General features: G+C 41.5%; 1 protein-coding gene across 12 annotated transcripts in view; it reads left to right on the top strand.

Annotated features, from left to right (window-relative positions):
• The window catches only part of hoga1 (4-hydroxy-2-oxoglutarate aldolase 1), a 66,126-nt gene that overhangs the window by 25,793 nt on the left and 14,745 nt on the right, over positions 1–25,588 (top strand). For all 12 annotated transcript variants that reach the window (XR_005991812.1, XR_005991810.1, XR_005991813.1 and 9 more), the window contains exon 5: positions 15,860–15,956. Coding sequence is in view for 6 of the 12 variants with exons in the window: in XM_041785620.1 (XP_041641554.1) it covers positions 15,860–15,956 (97 nt within the window). In the remaining 6 variants the exon portion in view is untranslated. The remainder of the gene's footprint in view (positions 1–15,859; positions 15,957–25,588) is intronic.

The following is a 25,588-nucleotide window of genomic DNA, read 5'->3' as shown; positions in this document are numbered from 1 at the left end:
TGTGATTTGATCTAAAATTCGATTATTGCTGACCCCAGTCCTGATGTAACTCTGCTTACCTCTAAGTGTGAAACAATGCTGCAGCTCTAAATCGGTCGTAGCGCCCTGTCGTTGTTGTTGTTTTTGCTCCATGTGCTTGGACATGCTTGTTTCATGTGTTTTTTAAACCCATGGCAGTAATCTCTTCTATCACAGTAAAATTTGGCGAAGAAATGATGGTATTAGAAATGGATATTGCCTAGTCCTCTTAGGTAAAATAGTGCTGAATGATTTTGAAAAATAATCTAATTGCGATTTTTTCCCCCAATATTGCAGTTTGATATGTGATTATTCCTTAATTTGCTTTAAGTCCTAAATAACAATTCTTTAAAAATCTCTAACTCTGATCATCTTGACACATATTGCAAATTGGCTATGAACTGCTGCATCGAGGGTTTCTGTCATTCTCATATTTGATAAGAAAAAAGTATAAAAATGACGGAAGGATTTTTTGTAGACTGTTCTAAAAAAATGCCGCCTGAATGATTGCAGGATGTCATGCTGCAAAAAAAAAGGTTAAGAATTCTAATTTGACTCAAATTTCAGGTCAAAGAAATATTGCCCCTTCTGGTAGGTGCCCTAGCAGGTAATCAGCTAACTGAGGGATGCAGTGTGGACAGGGTGCATGCAGAGTAGGGGTGAGTCCTCTGATGCTGGTGTGCAGATCAGGCAGGACAGGCTGTAGATTTCTCTGATTTCTATGATTCTCCTTTAATCGAAGCTATGATGATGATGATGATGATCAAAATGGAGCTGTCTTCACTGGGACGAGTGGGAACTGACTCTGCATTGCTTGTATTTACAGTAAAGCTCATGCAGCATAACCTTAGAAGCTGGAGGACCAGCTGACTCCACATCAGTGTCTTTATTTGTGAATGAGGTCAGAAACAAATGAGCTCTGTAACTCCATTAGTTCAGCACATTTAATCCTGACACTATCATCCTTCATCTAGAGATGTACCAGTCAGATCCTGGAGTCTGGCATCAGCTGTTGCCTCAGATAGCTAGAGCAGGTATCAGTGACGATGGGCTGATCCATGCCAGTCTTTAAGGCCCACATGCAGCTCAGTTAGAAGCCATTCTGTGTTCACAGCGAGCATGTGCATGTGCTACTAGCTGTAGATAAAATGTTCCACCCAGACTTGTCCAAAAATCACTTCAGGCAGTTCTCACTTTTCTGCCAAGACTAGAATTTGAAAAAAAAAAGAAACTGTTGAAAAAGAAAAGATTTTTGTCTGGCAGCAGCGTTTGCATCCCGTCTCGCTGCACATTCAGCAGAAACGGCGCTGCATCCTTGTGTTTATTCATGCAGCTGCTGTTCTGAAAAGTATCTGCTGAAAGAGTGAGGAGTCTAAAACTAAAGTGTGTCTGTGTGTGTTAGTGTGGTGTTTTTCCTGCAGGGATGAAGACACGGTTAGTTGTTGGGTGAAAAAAAACGAACATTTTGCTCTTGACGAACTCTTAAAACCTTCTCGTCTGTGTGGGAAGTGTTTGCAAGAAGTTGCAAATGGATTTCTGATTTGGGAAATAAGATGTTTGTCCACTCGCTGGGAGACAGGAGCGTGGGAGGAGTTCAAGCACGGAGCGGCCCGGCTCAAATGTAGGCGTGAAGAGGCCAAACACGGAAAACAAAGGGTGAAGGGTCAATTTGAGGAAGGCAGACGAGCTGCAGAAGGATTACTCAGAAGACGAGTGGAAAACACATCAGCCAGATCCTGCTACTTTACAGATATCCAACATTTGAAGCCTGTTTGGTCTCGGCTGGAGCTGAATCTCATTTTAATCTAAAAGTAGGTCTTAAAAAGGAAAATCATGATGCCTGATAATGAATTTGTGTTTAATGCCTGAGCGGCTGACTTTGAATCATCTGACATGTCCTGTCCACCCACTGATCTTCAGTTTTATGTGTTTGATTGTGCATCCATGTTGAAAAGCTTCTGTCTACTTTAGTGTGGACATGACAGCAGAAAGCCACTATTTTTATGCCACAAGAATGACGATTTCATGAGAACTTACTGTGCAGGTAACTGAGAGTTTGTTTGATCAAACCTCAGATGAGAGTCTAAGGGCTTTTAGAGGCGAGTGCAGGTCACCTTTTAAGCTGCTGTAAGTCTGAGACTGGTTGTGTGATAAAAATAGAGGTCTGGATTCTCTGAGTCAAAATTAAAATGAAGAAATGAAAATCAATCTGAATGTAAGAATCAATATTTTTGTGCCCAGTCCAAATAAATACACGATATAAATCTAACCTAAATCTGATCTAAATTACAATAAAGTAAACTTTCTACAAACTACTCTGGCCTCTACTCTAAGGTCAGAGATACATTTTTATCAGTTATGTGGATGGATGATGGCTGCTGCCTGTTCCTGTCATTGGCTTTGCATGTAACCAGATATTAACATGAGCGTGGGTAGTCATCCAGATAACAGCACATTATTTAAAAATGGCTGATGTTTGTGAGCAGCACTGATATCACTAATATCGTGTTGAACCGATGCATCAGTGCATCTCTAGTTTCAGAGTCTACTTTTGTTTTATTTTGGTTTTCCTTGAATAGAGGAAAAACTGAAAGGTCACATATTCTGTTTCACTTTTTAACATATCTGCCCCTGGCTTGTCCACAATCCCCCCGAGATTCAGAAAATTCCCTTTCTCCACCTTTCAGGAAATGTGTGCTGAAACAAGCCGTTCTCAGATTTTCCCCTCATGATGTCATGTGGGGAGTTAGCCCCACCCCCAGGTTCGATTGGCCCTCCTCACTTGGAAGAAAGATCCACCCTCCTCTCCTGATCCTCCTCTGTTGGCAGCTGAGTCGCATTCATTAAAGCCTGGTGCACACTGTGTGATGTTCCGGCGATTCAGCCATGAATTTGGAGTCGTACGACTCCACTCTCAGTCGGTTTGGGCATCGCTACTCGTGCTGTGTACAGGGTCATACAACGGCTGACCACAGCCCGTCACACGACCTTACGATCAGCTACCGACTGGTCAGGAGGATTTCTGGCATGTTGGATATTTTGGTCGTACGACTCCAGACACTTCACAGTGAGAGCAGAAACGCGAGCAGAATAAACAGCTTTGGGGGATTGTTTTCCTTCGTACGGTCAGACAACGTCCTAAATCACCATGACAACAGCTGGAATCACTTTTTGATGCACCCGGCTATGAAAATGAACGCGCAGGAAATACTCCTATCTGCTGACCTGCGCTGCACCTGCAGACACAGAGGTGCTCCTGTCACACACACACACAGGGAGAGATAGCGGGAGAGAGAGAGAGAGAGAGATATGGGGGAGACAGAGGATATGCTTCACCCTGAATGTGTGAGCCTTTGAAAAAGGAAACTCCGTGGGTTTCTGTCACAGTCCGTACCAACTTCAGTCACACAGTGTGAGTGCTCAGGTCGTGCACGAGCGTCGGATCGTCCAGTGTAAGAACACAACTTGTGCACGATGGTCGTGCGTCGTAAACGATCCAGTTGCACAGTGTAAGATGACATTCTGCCACGACCGCCGTATGGTCGGCTTGAAATCGCACAGTGTACACCTGGACTAAGCAACATCTATTTCCTGAGAGGGGCGGAGTCAGGGGTGGAGTCAGACAGCTCAGTAACATTTAAAGCCACAGACACAGAACAGCTGGTTCTGAGCAGGGCTGAAGCAGAGGAGTTTTAAACATGCAGAAATCTATACTGGAGTGTTTTTACAGCAACAAACTTCACAGGATTGTTTTGAGGACCTCCAATATAAACTAGTCTTAAAGGGATACTTCAACATTTTGGCAAATCCGTCCATTGCCATAATCCCTATAGTCTTAGTAATAGGTTCGTTACCTTCAGTTGTCGGTGCTAGCTATTTTTAGATCGCCGCTGCCGCTGGACCTGCTGTGCCAACTCAATGTAAGCAGACGGTATTCCGGCTTTCCCTCATCAAACTCATCAAATACACAATCCAACAACTCCAAAACACTCTCGTGGACAAGTTGTGACCTGTACATTCACCACGCTATGAAATAATAACGTATAATTATGTAACATAACGACATGTGAAGCAAATACTTGGAACTATTTCTTGAGTAAACCACTGTGCGGAGTGACACAGTGCAGCAGCTGTGTCTGGAGTGTAGTTCCAGCTTTGCATTTAGCTTTCAAACATCTCCGTCTGATGATGTTCCATGATTATTTCATAGCGTGGTGAATGTGCAGGTCACAACTTGTCCATGAGAGCGGTTTGGAGTTGTTGGATTATGTATTTGATGAGTTTGATGAGGGAAAGCCGGAATACCGTCTGCTTACATTGAGTTGGCATAGCAGGTCCGAACTCGGCAGCGCCGATCTAAAAATAGCTTGCACCGACAACTGAAGGTAACGAACCTATTACTAAGACTATAGGGATTATGGCAATAGACGAATTTGCCAAAATGTTGAAGTATCCCTTTAAAGGGTTAAATATGTGACCTTTCAGCACATGGATTAGTTTTAAAATGATGTTATGGATAAGGAAGACAGCAGGAGTCAGTCTATGTAACCTAGCAACAAAAGGGCTGTTGTGAAGAGTCTTACAGTGAGGTTGTTGGGGCTACCAACAGAAAAAGTGCTGTCCACAGACATGAACAGTAACAATGCTTCTCTCAGGGATCATAGAAGTTTCATCTCCTCTAGTCACACTCCACCTCCAGTTTCAAACACCAGCGTTTTCATTCTGTTCATATTCCCTCCTGTGAGGTGTTGCTGCCTCCTCAACTAAACACAAACTGTCTGTTCAGTCCAAACAATCAACGTCTCTTAAGTGAAATAATTCAAACGCCCACTGTAGAGAGCTGGGGGGCATTTATAGTCTGTCTCAGCAGCACACACCTGAAAAATAGTAATGCTGACAAGTGGAGACTGGCACTAACACGGCCGTTATTTTCATCCACTGTCACAAAAACTTAGCGGTGATTAATGTGACAGGCTTAATGAAGTTTAAGGCTCCATTTTCTCAGCATGTTCTGCCACACTAATTACAATCCTCTCAACATTCACACTGACAGTTTCTATGGACACTGATGCTCTGCACTTCACTCTCATTAAAAAGAGGAGCCTGCACGACGTCAGCCATTTAAAACAGCCATTAAACTCGTTTAATGATGTTGTATTAAAGTGGCTGATACCAAAATAGTTACACAGAATAAATAATAATAAAATGAGGGTGTTCAACTTTATTTCTGCCTTTCATACTCACCCTAAAAGTCTTTCAGATCACAGAAAATCCCCTTTTTTTAAACTTCATGGTAAAGTTTTTTAGAGACTCCATTCTCAGCATTTATGTGTAGATGAGGAGTTTTGGGCTTGTTCCATCACAAATGTTTACAGAATGAAGTTTCCATAACCCTAACCCTAGTATGGTTTTTCTCCAAGCAAGAACTGTAGTTCCCACTTCCCTTTGCTCTTCTCCACTAAAACTAGCCATGTAATGGTACGGAAAAATTATGGTTCGGTACGTAACTCGGTTTTGAAGTCACAGTTTGGTACGTTTTCGGTACGGTAATTAAAGCAACTAAATAACAGAATTAAAAAAAACATTTCTGATTAAATAGAAAAAATAAAAAGGCTGTATAAATTACATATAAATTATTAATAATGCAGCAAACTCCTTCTTTAAATACTAAAATTTCCCAGCCAACCTGAACACATCATCATACAACCCTACGCTAGCTTGTTAAGTATGCTAATTAGCGTCTATCCCACTGATTTCAGCTCTGGATCACTTCTTTAACCAATGGGACCTACTACTACCGAGTTTGGAGAACTTTTCTTAGCCCATCTTGGAGGATAAAGAGGTTAGAGCTGTGAAATCTGAGGATAACTTTACCTCTGACAGCTGCAGACATGATGGAGTCTCCTCTCCCCCTCCTCTGAGGCTGATAGTTGAAGGTACTAGTTTAGGATTAATCTAATGCACTAAACCAGAGCACCACTGTTTTAATAAAAAGATCTAAAATGATCTGAAATTCATAACTGGCTGGTGAGACTTTTTTGTTCCTCCTCGTTACAGTGACGTTCTCATTTGAGCTTTTTCAAATGCTCTGATTGGTCCACTGGACGACGTGCTGTCGGAGACACAGCTGCTGAATAATGTCAGAGCTACTGTTGTTGTCTTTGTCCACTGTTGTATTTTACTGGGAAACAGGGCACAGTTATCTGGAATATTCAGGCTGTAGCTGTGGTTACTGTGGTTGTGTGGTTGTTAGGACAATGTGACAATGAGTTGTTCTCTGGTTTTCTGTCTGTATATGAGCTTCCTTCCGCACGGATCCATACCGTCTGTACCGTACCGAGAGGCCCGTACCGAATCGGTATGGTACGAATACACGTTAGTGGTGGGAGTATCCATACTACAGTATCGATATATCAATATTTAAAAACTACTGTTTTGGTATCAATCTCTCTAGCAAAGTATCGATACCAAGTGAGTACTATAATCACCTCTAATATTACCTGTGGTGTACCGCAAGGTTCTATTTTAGGTCCACTTTTATTCTCTGTTTACATGCTTCCTTTAGGTTTTATCATAAAACGACATAACCTGTCTTTCCATTTTTATGCTGATGACACACAGATATACCTTCCGCTGAGACCTGGTGATTTTACTAGCCTAGCTGCTGTTTTTAACTGTCTGAAAGATATCAAATGTCGGATGGCCCAAAGTTTTTTACAATTAAATGATTCAAAATCCGGAGTGATTTTATTCAACCACCCAAACCCACAGACTCCTCAGATCCAAAGCTCCCTCGGTCCACTGTCCTCGAACATCACCACCACAGCTAGAAACTTAGGAGTTACCTTTGACACTAACCTCACCTTTGAAAACCACATTAAAACAGTTGTACAGTCCTGCTTCTTCCACATTAGAACAATCTCAAAAATCAAACCCATCCTGCCCCCTGCTGATCTAGAAAAAATCATACACGCCCTCATATTCTCCGGCTTGGACTACTGTAACTCCCTTCTCTCCAGCATCTCCAAAAAATCCCTATCCCGCCTCCAACTGGTCCAGAACACAGCAACTGGTTTTAACAGACGGCATCACATCACACCTATCCTCGCTTCCCTCCACTGGCTTCCTGTCACTTTTAGAATTGATTTTAAGATTTTACTGATCACTTTTAAAGCTCTCAGGGGTTCAGCCCCAGGTTATATCACTGAGATGCTGACCCCTTATGAGCCTTCACGCAGCCTTAGATCCTCAGGCGGGGGGGCTCCTGGTCGTTCCAAAGTCGAGACTCAAAACTAAAGGAGACAGGGCCTTTGCTATCAGGGCCCCTCGACTTTGGAATGACCTGCCCGAGGAGATAAGGCTAGCAGATTCAGTAACATCTTTTAAATCACTCCTTAAAACTCACTTTTATAGAATTGCTTTTATGTGACACTTCCTTTAACCTATTTTTATTTTCACTCTTTTACTCATTTTGCTGTTCTTACCCCTTTTAATCCTTGACCTTTACATACATTGCAACCTCAGTATCCTCTATTTTAATATTTTTCTGGTTCCTTCTTTTCTTTCTGCTTTTAATCTTCTCATTTTTGTTATATTGCTAATGATGTGATGTCGTCGTCTTAACTGTATGTATACAGTTTTATGCTCATTTCTTATCATACTGTCTTTTCCTGGATAATTTCATCTTTTAGTATTTTAAATGCCCTCAGGATCATCTACATACTTCCCGTTCCTTTTAACGGTGCAGTTTTCATATTCTTTTGTGTTTCAGTCCGTTTTGTTTCCTGTTTGACTACCAAGACTTTCCTGTCAGGTTTATTGCTGATTTGTTCTCTGTTTTTTGTGAATCCCTGGGTTCTTGTTGCTGTCATGTCTGTTAAAGCACTTTGTAAAAATCTATTTTTAAAGGTGCTATATAAATAAAGTTTATTATTATTATTATTATAAAATATGTCTCAACACCGCTTCTCCACCGAGTGCCTCCCTGCCTCTCTCTCTTCCAGACTGTTTTGGCTTTACTGCGTCCGTGTCACGTGACTTTGGGGACCAATCATAAATGAGGAACACATTTCAGCAACTCCACTCACTCACAAATGAATTTATTTCACAGTCTGTGATGTGAACCCGTCGGTCTTTCTCACTCAATGTGGTCCCTAATAAATTTCAAAATTGTAAGAAAACATAAAAAAAATACTGAGACCACATCCCAATACTATAAAATGTACGAAGACCAAGTTGTAGAAACATACCAAGATAAATATTTCTATGAAAATCTTTGCTGACTTGTATTTCTTACATTTTTTGCTTCAAATTAGTGGCTATAGGTGGCTAATACAGCCCTTCTTTCTAATTTTTTTAAAAAGAAAAGCAATTGGGCATTTTTATGTTTTGATACTTTAATTCTGTATACAAGTTTGTGCTGATTATATCCTATTTTTTTTATTCTTTACCTGCTTGCAAAACATTTTAATTTAATTCGAATTTCTCCCCAAATGAATTTGTGAATGACCAGCATACGCCTTTGGATTTACCTGAAATGTGTATCTTTTGAAAGTTTGTGAGTCCAATATTTTATTCTTTCTTCAAAATATCAGTTTTGATAAAATTACATCAAAAAGTATCTGTATCGTATCAAATCAGAAACATTGGTATCACCAATCTCTACTCCACGTACCTTTACATCCCTACTAAAAACCTACACTCTTGCCTTGAAACAGTCACATGTCCATGATGACACCAAGGCGCTTCTGTCACCACAATATCCCGGTTTGAAAAATGCTGTTACACCTCTAGTTAAGATCCTGAAAATCTTCATGTGAAGCAGGCTTAAGTGATTAACATTAGGGCTAGGCAATTAATCGCAAATTAGATTAAATCGTAATATGGGTTGCTGCAATTTACAAATTGCAGAAGTTGCAATATTTCTTAAACTTGAGATATGTCAAAAAAGGAGTTTAATACATTCATTTTTGTAGCAGTAGGTTTATAAGCTTCACCTCCTCCTCCCCAGCCTCCTCCTTTATAGACTAAAGCTCCACTTCCTCCACCCCAGCCTCCTCCTTTATAGACTAAAGCTTCACCTCCTCCACCCCAGCCTCCTCCTTTATAGACTAAAGCTTCACCTCCTCCACCCCAGCCTCCTCCTTTATAGACTAAAGCTCCACCTCCTCCACCCCAGCCTCCTCCTTTATAGACTAAAGCTCCACCTCCTCCACCCCAGCCTCCTCCTTTATAGACTAAAGCTTCACCTCCTCCACACCAGCCTCCTCCTTTATAGACTAAAGCTTCACCTCCTCCACCCCAGCCTCCTCCTTTATAGACTAAAGCTCCACCTCCTCCACCCCAGCCTCCTCCTTTATAGACTAAAGCTTCACCTCCTCCACCCCAGCCTCCTCCTTTATAGACTAAAGCTTCACCTCCTCCACCCCAGCCTCCTCCTTTATAGACTAAAGCTTCACCTCCTCCACCCCAGCCTCCTCCTTTATAGACTAAAGCTCCACCTCCTCCACCCCAGCCTCCTCCTTTATAGACTAAAGCTCCACCTCCTCCACCCCAGCCTCCTCCTTTATAGACTAAAGCTTCACCTCCTCCACCCCAGCCTCCTCCTTTATAGACTAAAGCTCCACCTCCTCCACCCCAGCCTCCTCCTTTATAGACTAAAGCTTCACCTCCTCCACCCCAGCCTCCTCCTTTATAGACTAAAGCTCCACCTCCTCCACCCCAGCCTCCTCCTTTATAGACTAAAGCTTCACCTCCTCCACCCCAGCCTCCTCCTTTATAGACTAAAGCTTCACCTCCTCCACCCCAGCCTCCTCCTTTATAGACTAAAGCTCCACCTCCTCCTTTATAGACTAAAGCTTGTTGCATCCTCATATTCAGAATCATGCTACTATGGATGAATTGATTTTGGAATATTTTCACTTTAAATACACATCGTCTTTTATGTCCATCTAGACATGTGCTTCCTAAAAATAAGTAAAACCAGCTGCTGAGTAACCCAGGTAGCATCTTTAGAGCAGAGCCTTCTCTGCATAGTCAAACTGCCAGCTACATCAGTTTTGCAACGAAACAGTAAAATGTATGATGACTGTTCCTGACTGCATGTAGGTTATAATATTGATTTATTGCTCGAATTTGTTGAAAAACGCATAAGTTGAGTAATGTAATATTAACCGCGTATTAAATTGGAATCACAATATCAGAAAAAAAACAATTAGATTATTTTTGCAAATGTTTCAGCCCTAGTTAACATGAATCAGTCTGCCACATACAAAGATTTTGGCTGCAGGGAGATGCTGGAGTGGCTACACTAAAGTTTGCTAAGTAATGTTAGTGCATTAATTCTGATTTCAGCTATCACAACAATATTGACAGCCTTAATAAGTATTTTATGATCATCTGAAATTGGATTTCAGTCTCAAAGTTGATGTTTTAGTTAACATAAATGACCTCTTGTGGCCCACCAGCAGTACCTCCTGGGTCTAGGAGGCCACATCCCAGACCCTCTGCTGCACTGGTCTATAGAAACACAGAAACATGTTCTGAATCAACTTTAGCCTACTTCTAAATCAACAACATGTTCAGTCATGGACACAGAGGCTGGTCTGTGATGAAATGATGGCCTTGGTCCGTGTTGCTGCCGTCTACTTCTCCCTCTGTGTGATAAAGGACGCAGGTACATGTTCCTGTAGAGTGGTGAACGTGTGAATGGAACATGTTTAACGGACAGTGAGGACACTGACATTGAAGCACAATGGATCGTACAATCAGGAGGAAGAAGCTGTTATATAAAGTTCTCTAGCAAATGAACAGAAATCACATGGCTGGAAACTTAAACAAGACCAAATTCCTTGTTGCATAAGCATACTTGGCCAATAAAGCTGATTCTGATTCTGAAGAATGAGTAGGGTTTTGGATGAAAGGGTGCACACTCGACAGCAAATGAAAAGAAAGACTCCCTGGTGATTTACCCACATGAACAGATCTTATGTTTGCCAAATGAAAAACATCATGATGCCGATTGTAAAAGAGTGAAAACTACGAGCTATTCCAGACCTGTCCTCCAGAGGAGAAAACAACTTTTAGAAGTATTTGATGAAAGGAGATCCAGTCGATCACCTCTGATTCATCCAAAGGAAACAGAAAAATTCATCAACAATTTTTATGAGACCAAACCTGATGACGGCCACAAGGTGAATGCATCACTCGAATGAACCTCTCTACTCTAAAAGCGTTCCTGCAGCTTTCATCCTCCATGCACCGTGAAAGTTGGTGTGGTTGTGCCAGAAAAACGACTCTGGTTGTAAAAGACATTCAGCGAACTCAGGAAGTCATTGAGTCTGTTTTAAGCCAAGCTTTAAGGTCTCAGCGTCATTATTCCTACTGGTAATCAGTTAAAATGTTTGATCTTGAATGGATTGGCAGCACTTGAATTCAGAAGTTTCTTTTTAAAGATCAATTAATCCTCATTTGTTTGATGCTGATTGGAGTAAGGATGACGTTTCACCAGACTGTGCCTTTGCTTTAGCTCTCCAAACAGATTGTTAATCCTGCATTCACTAAAACCTGCAGAGGGAACACCTCATAGTGAGATATGATAAAACTGACATGGTTGCTAATAACAAATCAGTAACTAACTGCTAGTTAATCAGGAAACATGGGCTCCAAAATGACTAACTACTGACTAGTTAATGATGAAGTATCAGGTCAGTATAAGTCACTACCCAGTTGGGCTGGGCAATTATTGGAAAATTAGATTGAATCACAATATGGCCTGCTGCAATTTTCAAATCGCAGAAGGTGCAGTATTCCTTTGACCTGAAATTTGTCAAAATAGCAGATTTAAACTTTTTTTGCAGCAGAGATGTCAGTCATGACATCAGGCAATCATTCAATGTTTTCAGAATAGTCTATAAAAAATCCTACCTTCATTTTTGTACTGTTTTCTTATTGAATATGAGAATGACAAAAACCCCTTCAATGCAACATTTATATCCAATTTGTAAGACAAATCATCCTATTGTGTCATGTCATGTTGTGTCGTATCGTGTCGTATCATGTCGTGTCTTGTCGTGTTGTATCATATCGTATCGTGTTGTGTCTTGTTGTATCGTACCATATCTTTCGTATCGTATCAGTTTTGTTGTCGTATCCTGTCGTATTGTATCGTATTGTGCCACAACTGCCGTATCATGTTATATCGTGTAGTGTTGTCATGTCATATCGCATCGTATCGTGTTGTGTGTTGTCGTGTCATGCCATTTCATGTCATGTTGAATCGTGTCGTGTCGTATCATGTCGTGTTGTAACGTGTCGTATCTTATCGTGTCGTATCATGTCGTGTCTTGTCGTGTTGTATCATGTCGTATCGTGTTGTATCGTATCAAATCGTGTTGTGTCGTATCGTGTTGTATTGTATCGTATTGTGCCACACCTGGCGTATCATGTTATATCGTGTCATGTTGTGTTGTGTCATATCGTATCGTGTCATGGCTTGTCGTGTCATGCCATGTCATGTCATGTTGTATCGTGTCGTGTTGTAACGTATCGCATTGTATCGTGTCATATCGTATCGTGTTGTATGTCGTATTATGTTGTGTCGTGTTGTATCGTACGTATCGTGTCATATTGTATCGTATCAAATCATGTTGTGTCGTATCGTATCGTGTTGTATCATGTCGTATCATGTTGTGTCGTGTTGTATCGTACCGTATTGTGTCATATCATATCGTATCAAATCTTGTTGTGTCGTATCGTGTTGTATTGTATTGTATTGTATTGTGCCACACCTGCCATATCATGTCATATCGTGTCGTGTTGTGTCGTATCATATCATATCGTATCGTGTCGTGTCTTGTCGTGTCATGCCATGTCATGTCATGTCATATCATGTCATGTCATGTTGAATCGTGTCGTGTTGTATTGTATCGTGTTGTAACGTATCGTATTGTGTCGTGTCATATCGTATTGTATCGTATTGTGTCATATCATGCCGTATCATGTCATATCGTGTCGTGTCATATCTCATCGTGTCGTGTCTTGTCATGTCATGCCATGTCATGTCATAACATGTCGTGTTGTATCGTATCGTGTTGTAACGTATCGTATCGTGTCGTGTCATATCGTATTGTGTTGTATCATGTCGTATCATGTTGTATCGTACCATATCGTGTCATATCGTATCATATTAAATCGTGTTGTGTCGTATCGTGTTTTATTGTATCGTATTGTGCCACAACTGCCGTATCATGTCGTAGCGTGTCGTGTTGTGTCATGTCATATCGTATCGTGTTGTATCATGTCGTATTGTGCCGTGTCGTGTTGTGTTGTATCGTATCGTAAAGTGTCGTGTCTTGTCGTGTCTTATCATGTCATATCATATTGAATCATATCGTATCGTGTCGTATCTTGTCTTATTGTATCGTATTGTGCCACACATGCTTTATCGTATCGTGTCGTATGGTAATGTGTTGTATCGTGTCATGTTGTATTGTATCGTATCGTGTCGTATCATGTCGTATCTTATTGTATCATGTCGTCTCTTGTCGTGTTGCATCATGTCGTATTGTATCGTATTGTGCCACACAGCCGTATCATGTCGTAGCGTGTCGTGTTGTGTCGTGTCATATCGTATTGTGTTGTGTCGTGTTGTATCATACGTATCGTGTCATATCGTATTGTGTTGTGTCGTGTTGTATCATATGTATTGTATTGTAATATGCCACATCTGCCATATCATGTTGTATTGTGTCATGTCATATCGTATCGTGTGGTATCATGTCGTGTTGCGTCGTGTTTTATCATTTCGTTTAGTTCCTTGGCATGTCGTGGCGTGGCGTGTTGTGTCGTATCGGTTCGTATCGTGTCATGTCGTGTTGTATTGTATCGTATCTCATCATATTGTATAGTATCGTATCGTGTCGTGTTATGTCATATCGTTTCATACTGTATTGTACCGTATGGTACCGTATCGTTTCGTATCTCATCATATTGTATTGTATATCGTATCGTATTGTATTGTACCGTATCGTTTCGTATCTCATCATATTGTATTGTATATCGTATCGTATTGTATTGTACCGTATCGTTTCGTATCTCATCATATTGTATTGTATATCGTATCGTATTGTATTGTACCGTATCGTTTCGTATCTCATCATATTGTATTGTATATTGTATCGTATCGTATGGTATCGTGTCGGTATAGTGTTCTATCCTATGATCTAACCCCTGAGTGCAGTTTTCTATCCACTGCATCACCTGTGTAACAAACTAACTGTGAAACAGGAGAGTTTCATATTTAACATAAGACGTCTGGGTTTCTCATACATTAATGGGACTTGGCTTCCCCTCCTTTCCTCTGTCTGATCAGCTGCAGATACACACAGGTGACTAACACAACCTCCATACCTGATGGAAGTTAGGGGAGACTGTTCACTAGTTTAGCAGTCATGGTCAGCTTGCAGCAGATGTAATAAAGGCAGGGGAAGAAACACTGAGGTGCACATAGTCTATTGTAAACTCTGGTTATAGAACAAATGAAGGAGTGTCGTCTGCAGAGCACGATGTGCACAACATTGCATCTTTGTTTGCACTTTAGATAAAGAAAGTCACTGTGTATTTTCATTGCTGCAGCCATGCAGCAGCCTTATGTTTTCCTCTGTAAATCTGAGAACATTTCAGACTTCTCTGTCCCTGGTCAAATGCACTGCACCAAACACTGACATCAGGGGGGAACTCACAGGGTTAGGGTTAGGGTTAGGGTTGGGTTAGGGTTATCAGAGGACCAGTGGTAATACTAGAACTACTAATGAAATCCTGACCTGCCTGCATGTTCTTGGTTTTCTTTGTAAACACAGATTGATCTAATGCAAATGCTGCTTTTCATTACCTAATGATTTTTCTACTGTCTTCAGATTTTACTTTACTCTCTGAATTAAAAAGAAAAGCAGTAGTGAGTGATTAAGACCAGAGCGTGTCTCACAGGTTGGGTTTCCCTGCCCTAAAGTTTCACTCTGCAGGCTGAGACAGTAATGAGACTTAAAAACAAAAGCTAATGAGTGTTTTTCTGTCACCTGGGCAGACACTTCTCTCTCCGTGATGTTATTTTCCCACTGGGGAGTTGTTTCAAAATAGCCGGAGCACTGGAGCTTTCAGGGAGCAGCAGGAGCTCCTGAAACCTGATTGAGTGACTGATCAATTACAGTCCTGCGTGTTTGAAATGACTGATATGGGGAAACTGATTGACACCCGAGTGGTTAAAAATAGACCCTCCCTGGTAGCTCTGATGGAGACAGAAACAGGAGGCTGCAGGTTTTTTTTCCCCGTGGAGTTTTCAGCTTCGTGAACAGAGTCGTCTCGCTCGCTTTGAACATTTCAGGTTTATTTGGATTCACAGTTTCACATCTGCGTTGACAAAAGAGAACTAAAAGAGGCGAAACAAAATAAGGAGCTTATCCATAATTCATGAGCCCATCCTCCTCCTCCTCCTCCTCCTCTGTTTGAAGCTGATTCCTTTTTATTCCTCACATGGGACTCGTCTTTTCTCTCTCCCTCTTTTCCCGTTTTATTCTTCTGTTTGGGATCTTGAACGTCCCTAAACCCCCTCTCTCTCCCAAAAACACTCCAGCATGTGAAGAGTCCAAACTCGCCTTGATTTGAGCGATTTGTTTACCTTGTGAAATGTTGGCTTTGTCGTCATAATTCTCCTGTGACGGCTTCTCCTGGGATTTAAAAAAAAACAGAAAGCGACAGCAGTTATGAGTCCTGACAGCAGGGAGGAGTGAAGACAATGAAACAGTTCTGATTGTTTCACCTTCATCTTTCTCTCTCTGTTCCTCAGATCACACGGATCGGCCTGATTGTTCACAAAACTAAGACGCAGGATTTCCAGGTGTTGGCCGGCTCAGCAGGATTCCTCATGGCTGCTTATTGTGTCGGTGAGGAGCTTTTAAACAGGACTAACTGTGTCAGAAGGCCGTACCAGGCTGTTCTCTCCACTGTTTCCTGGTTATTCACCAAACACAGATGACTGTTTTTCATTTGTCTGTTTTAATTCCCGACCCTACTGCATAGTTGACCCTCATTAGGCTCTCTGATTGGGTTAACCTAACCCTAACCACCTCTGATACCGTCGAAACATGAAACACAGAGTCGATCAGTGTAAAAAAGACCAGCCTGATTTATGCTTCTGTATCACATCTACACTGTAGCATACCTGCAGGAATGAACCCTCAGCACCTTCTTAACAATGTCACTACACAGTGTTGTAAACTGACATGGAAGTGTTGAAAATACAGTCAGCTTCCATAGTAACCTTTGATTTCTAGTATTTTGTTCTCTGCAAGAAATTAGATATAGTTGACTGATTGTTTCTGAAAACTTTTTTGTGTTAACCCTCTGAGGAAGGCAGTGTGGTTTACGACAAGAAGAGACACCTTATTCATAACTGTTTCCAACTGTTTTTTCCTCTGAAAGCCCTCTGCTGTGCCATTCTAATGACGCTATCCATGCTTCTGTAGCTCCTACAGAAAGTTTTCTAGCCAGTCTGGAACTTGGCTGACTTTCCAGGGTCTTTAAGGATTAAATCCACACCAGTACCTCTGACATTGAATCTCTTTTTATCTATTTACAGTCATAGATGAAAGTATTGGCACCCCTGGAATTTTTCCAGGAAATACAGCATTTCTCCCAGAAATTGTTGCCATTACAAATGTTTTTGGTATATAAGTGTTTATTTCCTTTATGTGCATTGGAACAACAAAAAAATCAGAAGAAAAAAGACAAAATTGACATAATTTTACACAAAACTCAAAAAATGGGTCGGACAAAATTATTGGCACCCTGAGGTTGATATTTGGTTGCACACCCTTGTGTAACACTTGTATAGGGTGTATTGATCGCAATTAGCAATTACAATTGAGTAATACTATGACCCAATTAAAATGATCAGAAGATTCAGTTCACTCTAGGAGGAAATAATATTGTGCCAAAATGAGAACAGGACAAATTGTGCGGTGCTACCAAAATACCAGGTGTTATTGATTAATATGTACAATATATACAGTTCAAGTGCACTTGAGGAAGTTAATAGTTAACATTTGATACACACAAGGTACAGTAAGAGTTCATTTATGCTTCTGCAATCCCCGTCAGAACGTTTATAATCCACACAACGCAAAAGAAGAGTTTAGTCAGTTCAATGGTCCAGTTCCAGAGAACATTTCTACTCCAAATAACCCAAGAGGACAGGGGTCCTTTAAAAGGGTCCCGAGCACGTTGGAGGTGGTGGGAGTGAGTGAAAGGATCGGCTGCAGAGCCTCCTACCGCACATCCAGGTGTAGGTTGTCAGAGTGAGGAGAGTTCACAGGCTGGGCTGCTGGGTTGTTTCCAATCGGCAGGTCTTACCCCTAAACCCCCATAAAACCTGGCCTGAACAAGAACATGCATGTATAAATAACTTGTGTACACAAAACAAATGCCTAAGAAAATAAATAGCAAATATGACTGATTGTAATCAGCTTGGAGATGTATATTATTGATACACAAGTATTTCTGCAGCACCGTCTTTTTGATAATAAAGTGCAATTAAGTGCAGATACAGCTACCATAATTGCATATTAATACTTCAGGCATATAATAATGATTAGGTGTTAATTCAATGTTTGAATGTACCGAATAAAACATTAGAGCAAGGTCATTCAATAAACCAGTGACAGCGAGACACATTAAATGCAAGAGACATGTCAACAATAAGACAAAGTAGCCACTTAAGCTATAGAGCAGCACAACCAGCACTAAACACCACCACAACAATTGACTGGGTAATACACGGAAATACTGGGCTAGCATTAGCTGGATATCACCACAGAAACACATTAGATGCATAAACAGATGCTAGCGCCGATTAGCATTAGCGCCGGTTAGCATTAGCGCCGTTAGCATTAGCACCGGTTAGCATTAGCACCGGTTAGCATTAGCGTCGTTAGCATTAGCGCCGTTTAGCATTAGCGCCGGTTAGCATTAGCGCCCGATAGCATTAGCGCCGTTAGCATTAGCGCCGTTTAGCATTAGCGCCGGTTAGCATTAGCGCCGGTTAGCATTAGCGCCCGATAGCATTAGCGCCGTTAGCATTAGCGCCGTTAGCATTAGCGCTGTGACACTCACCAATTCCTTTGTTTACTTGTAACACGAATCACAGTCGGAGAGTTTTTCATCTACAAGTTGAGGAGCACAACGGTTAAAAGCGGATCATTTTAGACATAAAAACGAGTGATCTTAAAGGGCTAACTAAGTTACCTGCAGCTGCTCATGGTCCTGCTTCCCCCACACACCTGATAAGCGATAGAGAGTCTGTCTGGAAGATCCCGCACGGAGCAGCGCAACTCTCGTGACCTCGAGTCTCGCGAGATTTCAAAGGACGTGATAATTAAAGCTGCAGCTTAGATGTTATACAGGGAAACCTATATTAAAATATACAACTGGGTTACACCTGGAAAATAAATAGAAACCAATCTCTTCCTCTAACCATCAACAAGCTTCTTACTCCTCTCAGCTGGAATTTTGGACCATGTTTGACTGTAGGTACTGTGTTCTTTTCTTTGTAGGCCTCATTCTGTTTTCTGTAAACAGTAGAATGACGTGCTTTTCCAAAAAGCTCTACCTTAGTCTCATCTGTCCACTAAATGTTCTCCCAGAAGGATTGAGGCTTACTCAGGTACATTTTTGCAAACTCCAGTCTGGCTTTTTTCTGTCTCTTTGTCAGCAGTGGGGTTCTCCTGGGTCTCCTGCCATAGCGCTTCATCTCATTCAGATGACCACGTATGGTCCCAGCTGACACTTTTGCACCCTGAGTCTGCAGGACAGCCTGAATCTGTGTGGAAGTTGACTGAGGATGTTTATCCTCCATTCCAACTATCCTGCGTTGCATTCTTTTGTCAGTTTTTCTCTTTTGTCCACGTCCAGGGAGATTAGCCACAGCTCCATGGTTATAAACTTCTTGATTATATTACACACAGTGGACAAAGGAATCTCAGGATCTCTGGAGATGGTCTTTAACCTTGAGATTGTTCAGATTTTTACTCTGTTTTGCTTCTTAAGTCCTCAGATGATTCTGGGCTCGTCTTTCTCTCCTCCATGTTTGGTGTGACACACACAGACACACAACACAAAGGTTGAGTCAACTTTTAGACGTTCTAACTGGCTTCAGGTGTGATTTCTAGATTGCAGCACCTGTTACTGCCACAGGTGAGTTTAAATGAGCATCACATGCTGGAAATAAAATGATTCACCCACAGTTTAAAAAGGGGACAATCATTTTGTGTAAAATTATGTCAATTTTGTCTTTTTTCTTCTGTTTTTGTGTTGTTCCAATGCACATGAAGGAAATAAACACATGGATACCAAAAACATTTGTAATTGCAACAACTTCTGGGAGAAATGGTGTATTTTCTGGAAAAATTCCAGGGGGGCCAATACTTTCGTCCATGACTGTATAATCAATCTTTTCGACCGTTCCTGCATAAGCCGATTAGCCTGCTGCCTTATTGTCTGTTTGTATCCCAGAACGCATTGCAACTGGGCTGACAACCAATGGCAGGCTGTTCTGTCGTGCACAGACTGATAAACTGCAGAAGATACTCCTGACAGAGAAAAAGCAGACACAGAGAGGCTTTCATTCGTCCTTCAGTTCCCCTTTTTGTAAAATGTAAACTTTTTGGAGACTTTCTGTCACAGAATGGTTATTTTTTAATTCTTTTGTCCCAAAGTGACGGGAGAAGAAGTTCGTAGTCCTTAATGTTTGCTGATCTTTACAAATCTTTGAGTTTTCATTTGGGATTATTTTCTTTTGTCTTTATAGTCCCATAACTTTTTAAATATCAGCGACATTACTGCAGCAGACGTACTCATAAAGCCCAGGTTGTCCTGAAGAAAAGGATGTTTAGAGCTTGACTCTGAGTCCCAGGGTTAATGTTTGACAAGCTTTGAAAGGTGAGACGTCCAGATGAGACACAGTGGTTAACAATAACCTCGGGCTCAGAGGGTTACTAAATGTGTTGAGAAATACAGAAATTTTAATGAATGATACTAGAATAACCAGTCAGTACTGTTCACTGTATTTAAAGTAGCCTAAATGGATGAAGTTCATTAAATCTGTTCATTTGTGTCCACATTTGATTTTAGAAATATAAATATCGGTAACAGAAGCTTCATACCTACTCCTTTGTTAAAATTAAGGTGATTATAGTTGTGATTTGAGAGTTTTCTATTAATTAAAGAGGCCCTCTGAGGAGTTTAAGTTACCCATCCATGGCCTGTTATTTTACACCTATCTTCACTTCTGAGAGAGAAACGGCTGCAGACGATGATAGCGATGATATGTATTTTTAAAAGGGAAACTCAAAATTTTAGAATTCTGTGTAAAAAGTCCAAATTTTTGTCAGCTAAAAAGTCTAAAAGCCTGCAAAGATTTCCTGAGCCTTTATTCAGTTCAATTTCAGTTTGCTTTATTGGCATGAACAGATCAGTTTCTGCCAAAGCAGTGTAAAAAATACAAATGCATTAAATAATTAAACATAATTTTAATTTGCATATTAAATAATTCCACAAATAATCACTGTATTATGAAATAAATCTGATTAATTAGATAAACAATTAGACTAAAAATAATAGAAATGAAAATAAGGAATAAAAAGAAACAGTAATAATTAAATGGATAAATTATTCTCTTACTCCGGCTCAGTACACACGACCTCGACCATGGGGAAGACTGCTGACTTGACAGTTGTCTACTAGAAGGGTAAGCCACCGAAGGTCACCGCTGAAGGCCAGGCTGTTCTCAGAGGCTGTCAGAGCAGATTCATGGAAGAGAGCAGAGTGGTGAGAAAAGGAGCTTCAGAGATGAGCTCAGCGTTCAGAGGACTGGCGGTAGTCTAGTGTGCCTGTCATCTGCTGCTGTTGGTCCAGTAGCTCCTTCATTCGTTTAGTTTATTTAGTCTGAGCTCAGTGATGTGGGCTACAGCACAGCTGAGGTGTAGAGCGGATGCAGAAGTTTAATCTCATTTAAACGGCCTAAAATGGAATATGAAGCTGCACAAACTTTATGTTTCTCCATATTAAGAACTTCGTCGACCATCGAAAGAAACTCAAGCAGGGAAAGTAGACATGAGTGAGCAGGTCTTACTTTCCTGCAGCTCTCCACATTTTGACTGACAGGTAGATGCCCCGCCCCTTTCGGCATCAGAGCAGCGAGCTGTTGGAAATGAGAATTCGGACGTCAAAACTTGATCCCACTCTCACAGCAAGGACACATTATCATTTCAATCAGCTGGAGCTTTCATGCTCTGAAAAAACTGTGTGTTTAAAACACACACACCCAAACACACAGCCAATTAATCCCATATTTCAGATATGGAGATGAGAACATGTCAGGGAGCAGAGATCAGAGAGCTGTGGGGGTGTGTGTGTGTGTGGGGGTGTGTGTGTGTGTGTGTCACACTTGCAGAACATGACTCATTAGGTTCCTTAGCATCACACTGATGCTGATCCGTGAGCGTGTTATCTAATCCAGGCTTGTTGAACACCCTACGTGGCCAACATAACAAGAACACATCACTTCATAACGCTGCTCTAGAGACTGCTGAGCTTTTTATTTTTACTGCAACTTTAGCTGAAAGATCAAATGTGTCCCAGCTGGATGTGAAAACCTGCTGACCTCAGGCTGACAGAAACACACCACCATGTTTACACCACCTTTATGTGACAGCACACACACGTGACCGACATCACCAAGAAAAGATTGGTGTTCATGTTGGTGCAGTCTGTAATCAAACAAATAACTGACCCTTTCCAACGCCGTGTTAGCAGCTCAAACTACTGGAAGCCTGTCAAGCCTTCAGCAGAGGCTAGCACGCTAAAGCGGCGTGCTGAAGTAACCTGCAAACCTGACCGCCAATAATTACTACGATAAAACGTCACACACCTGAAACGTGCACGCGGGGCTTGTTACATTCTGTTTGTATTTACTGCAAAAAATGTATTGAATGTTGTAAACTGTTTCATTCTGCGAGGAAAATAAGTGGAGAGGACGAGGCTGTGGCTCTGTCACTCCTTCAGAATCAGTCTGGATCCGTCCTGACAGACAGATTCATACAGAACCAGCAGGAGAACAGACTTTAGGACACACTCACACTAGGCAGTCTGTATCGAGCCTTAATCCAGGCTCTGTTAGGTGGCTGAGCAAACAAACGTATGCCTTTATCGACTGTATTTACATGGTTGATATCCACATGATCAACGGGCAAATCACCGTGTTTAAAGTGAGGATTCAGTATGAGAGAGAGAGAGAGAGGGAGGGAGGGAGGGGGGCGAACAAGCAGGAAACAGTGGGAGCAGATCTGAATCATCATTACTCACTCTGCTTCCTCAGATCAGAAGTATTTCTGTGATAAACATTGAACTTCATGTCACCAATATTGCAGCGTAACCTGCATCGTATGTTGAAAAGTGGAGCGCTTCCTTTACCGCTTCCTGTCAGCCATGTTTGTTTTGTTGATTCAGGCCCCGTCCACACGGAGACGAAAACGATATATTGCCGTTTTGTTTTGAAAAAGCTTTCCGTAAAGATGGAGTCGTTTCAGGAACCACTGAAAACGACTGGAAACGCTGTAGTGTGTATGCCAAGCCCGTAGGTGGGGCTGTAACGCTGCCATGGAAATGCACCAAAGGAGAAGAAGATCACAGAAAACTGACTCAAGATTTCTTCTAGTTGTCCCTCTGGTTGTTCTCCGCGTTGGGTTTAAGAACATCTGGTGTGTGCGTTTCTCTGTGGCGGTAAAGGAACATCAGATTTAGCTGATAAAGCCAGAACAAGCTCAGTAGCTTCTGCAGCAGCAACACAACCCTGTAGTCCGCCATTGTTGTTTTGGTCGGACGCTCGCAGGCACCTTAAGGGAGCTACGCTGTGTGTGACGTAATCATTTCAAGAAAGATGCGGGTAGCCGTCCACACGGAGACGACACGGTAGTCGTTTACGGATTTATGCGCTCTGGGCACTCTTCCCGTTTTCAAAAAGTATCGTTTACAGTCACCCAATACGCCGTTTCCGTGTGGATGAAACGCCGATCTGACAAAAAACTTTTGCGTATACTCCTGAATTCGTCTTCGTGTGGGCGGGGCTTCAGTTCACTGCTGCTGACGTCATTATTCACGTGCGTGCAACGCTGCGTTTGTGTCTGGCATGGAAAATTAACTACTCCTCCACTCTCTTGCATTCACAAGGATGCGTTTAGGTACTGAAACACGGTACTGTTTGATTTTACGTGAATCAGTCGGTGCCTATAAAAGTACTGAATTCGGTACATCCCTGGATATAGCAGCAAATATGTGTCAAGAAAGGGAAAGAAGTTGAAAGAAAGGGTGGAACAAATGGTGGAAAGAGGTTGAATTGGAGAAAAGGGGTTAAGAGTGGCAAAAACAGGTGGTCATAACGGGGAAAAGCAGTTAAAAAAGTGGCAAAAATTGGTTTAAATTAGCAGAAACAAAAGGGAAAGGGTTAAAGCAGCAAAAATTAGCAAAATGGGTTAAATATGGCCACAAATGTGGCAAAATAGGAGGAAACTATTCTAAGAAAGGAGTTAAAAATTGGCAGGAATAAATAATTTGAACATCAGACCCCAGTAATAGCTACCGAGACTTTTCAGCTCTAGAATGAGGGAACTCTTAGCGACGATGCTAGCACCAGTGCTGCTGAATCTGACACATGTATGGATATTCTCTGGGTTTTTCAGGGGCCCAGTCAACTTTACACAGAGCAGTATGAGGTACAGAATAGGACAGGAGGAACCCCACGCTGTTGAGCAGTTTAAGATGAATGTAGAGAAGGGATGGCGAAGAGTTCCACTTTTCAACCATCAAGTTTAGAACGTTTTAAGTTTCCCAAAAACAAGTATGCGCTGAAATGTTCACTATCTTCTGTTTTCAGTTGAACATAGATCGAAAGGAATTTCCAAATGTCTGTATCCTGATTTTATTCACATTTTATGAGAATGTCCCAACTTTTTTGGGGATTGGTGTTTGATATGCATGAAGATTTATTTTCACTCTGATTATTGTGAATGCTGGAGCTGATTCTGATCTTTGAAATCATGCATGCATTGACGGGTTGAAGCCAAACTTCCAGAGCCTTTAGAGCGTTGACTGTCTAACACAGTGATGCTCAACATCTGGCTCTTTAGTTAATATCTGTGGCTCTTTCATCGCTTCATTTTAAATATTATCCCCCAGAAAACCTTAAAAAGGGGAAGCTTTTGGTCATTTTGCCACTTTCCACCCATTTAAGTGATTTTTCGCCATTAAACACCCCCTTTTCCTATTGTTTATTTTGCCATTTTGCAAATTCTTTTTGCCACCTTTTCTGTGTTTTTCCCACTTTTATCCCATTTTTGCCCTTTTACACCATTTTTGCCACATTTTGCCCATTTAAGCTACCTTTTGCCATTAAATACCCTTTTTGTCCTATTTTCTGCCCATTATGGCAACTTCTTTTTGACACTTTTCCCCCGTTTTTGCCACTTTTAACCAATTTTTCCTTTTTTTAACTGTTTTTTTTTGCCACTTTTTGTCCAATGATGCTACCCTTTCTCATTAAATATCACATGTTTTCTTTTTCCCCAAATTTTTGTCTCTTCTTTTTGCCACTTTTTTGCCCATTTTTGCCCGTTTTCATAATTTGTTGTCACATTTTGCCCATACCACTTGTTTCCTACTTTTTGCCCATTTTTGCCAATCTTGACTGCTTTTTGCCCATTTTAGTCACTTTTCACTATTTTTTTAACGTTTTTTTTTGCCACTTTTTGACCATTTTTGCCACCTGTAACTCATTTTTTTGTCACTTCTCACCCATTTTTGCTACTTTCAGACTCCTTCCACATTTCCTCCCCATTTTCACCCATTTTTGCTGCATTTTGACCATTTTTGCTACCTTTAACTTATTTTTATTGCTACTTCAAACCGTTTTTGCCACTTTTCACCACTTAGATTGTGGCTAATAGGTACTTTCAACAGTCTGGCTCTTTGGTTGAGCAGGGATGAGTAACACTGCTCTAACATGTATATGGATTTGTGTTGTCAGGGTTTGGAGAAGTGCATTAGTCTGCAGCTGGAGCTAAATCTCCGCCTCGCTGCTCCTGCATGTTCCTGGACGTTTTGAATCATTGATGTCTCTGTTCCTGAGCTGTCAGTCTGTGCAGCGAGGAGGCGGGGCCGCTCGGCTGTCAATCAGCAGCGTTAGGTAAGCCGCTGTCAGCTGTGTGATGTGAGCGACGGCGGCCACAGAAGCATAAATCAGACAGAAAATGTCTTCCTATCATCCGCCGCCGCCGCCGGCTCGTCTATTCGCAACAACAACAACTCCAAGGCCACGGACGGAGGCTGCTGCTCTGCTCCTCTCCTCCACCGGCAGACAATGAGGTGTCACGCTGAGAGGCCATGATATCTTGTTGCCGGTGAAAAATATATGTGTATCTAGCTCTGTAAATAAAAAGAGACATCATGAGATCCCTGCCGCCTGCTG

This window comes from Cheilinus undulatus, linkage group 4, assembly GCF_018320785.1.
Source record: "Cheilinus undulatus linkage group 4, ASM1832078v1, whole genome shotgun sequence".
Taxonomy (NCBI): domain Eukaryota; kingdom Metazoa; phylum Chordata; class Actinopteri; order Labriformes; family Labridae; genus Cheilinus; species Cheilinus undulatus.
The sequence above is the reverse complement of the archived record's forward strand: the minus strand, read 5'-3'. Positions and strand labels throughout refer to the sequence as shown.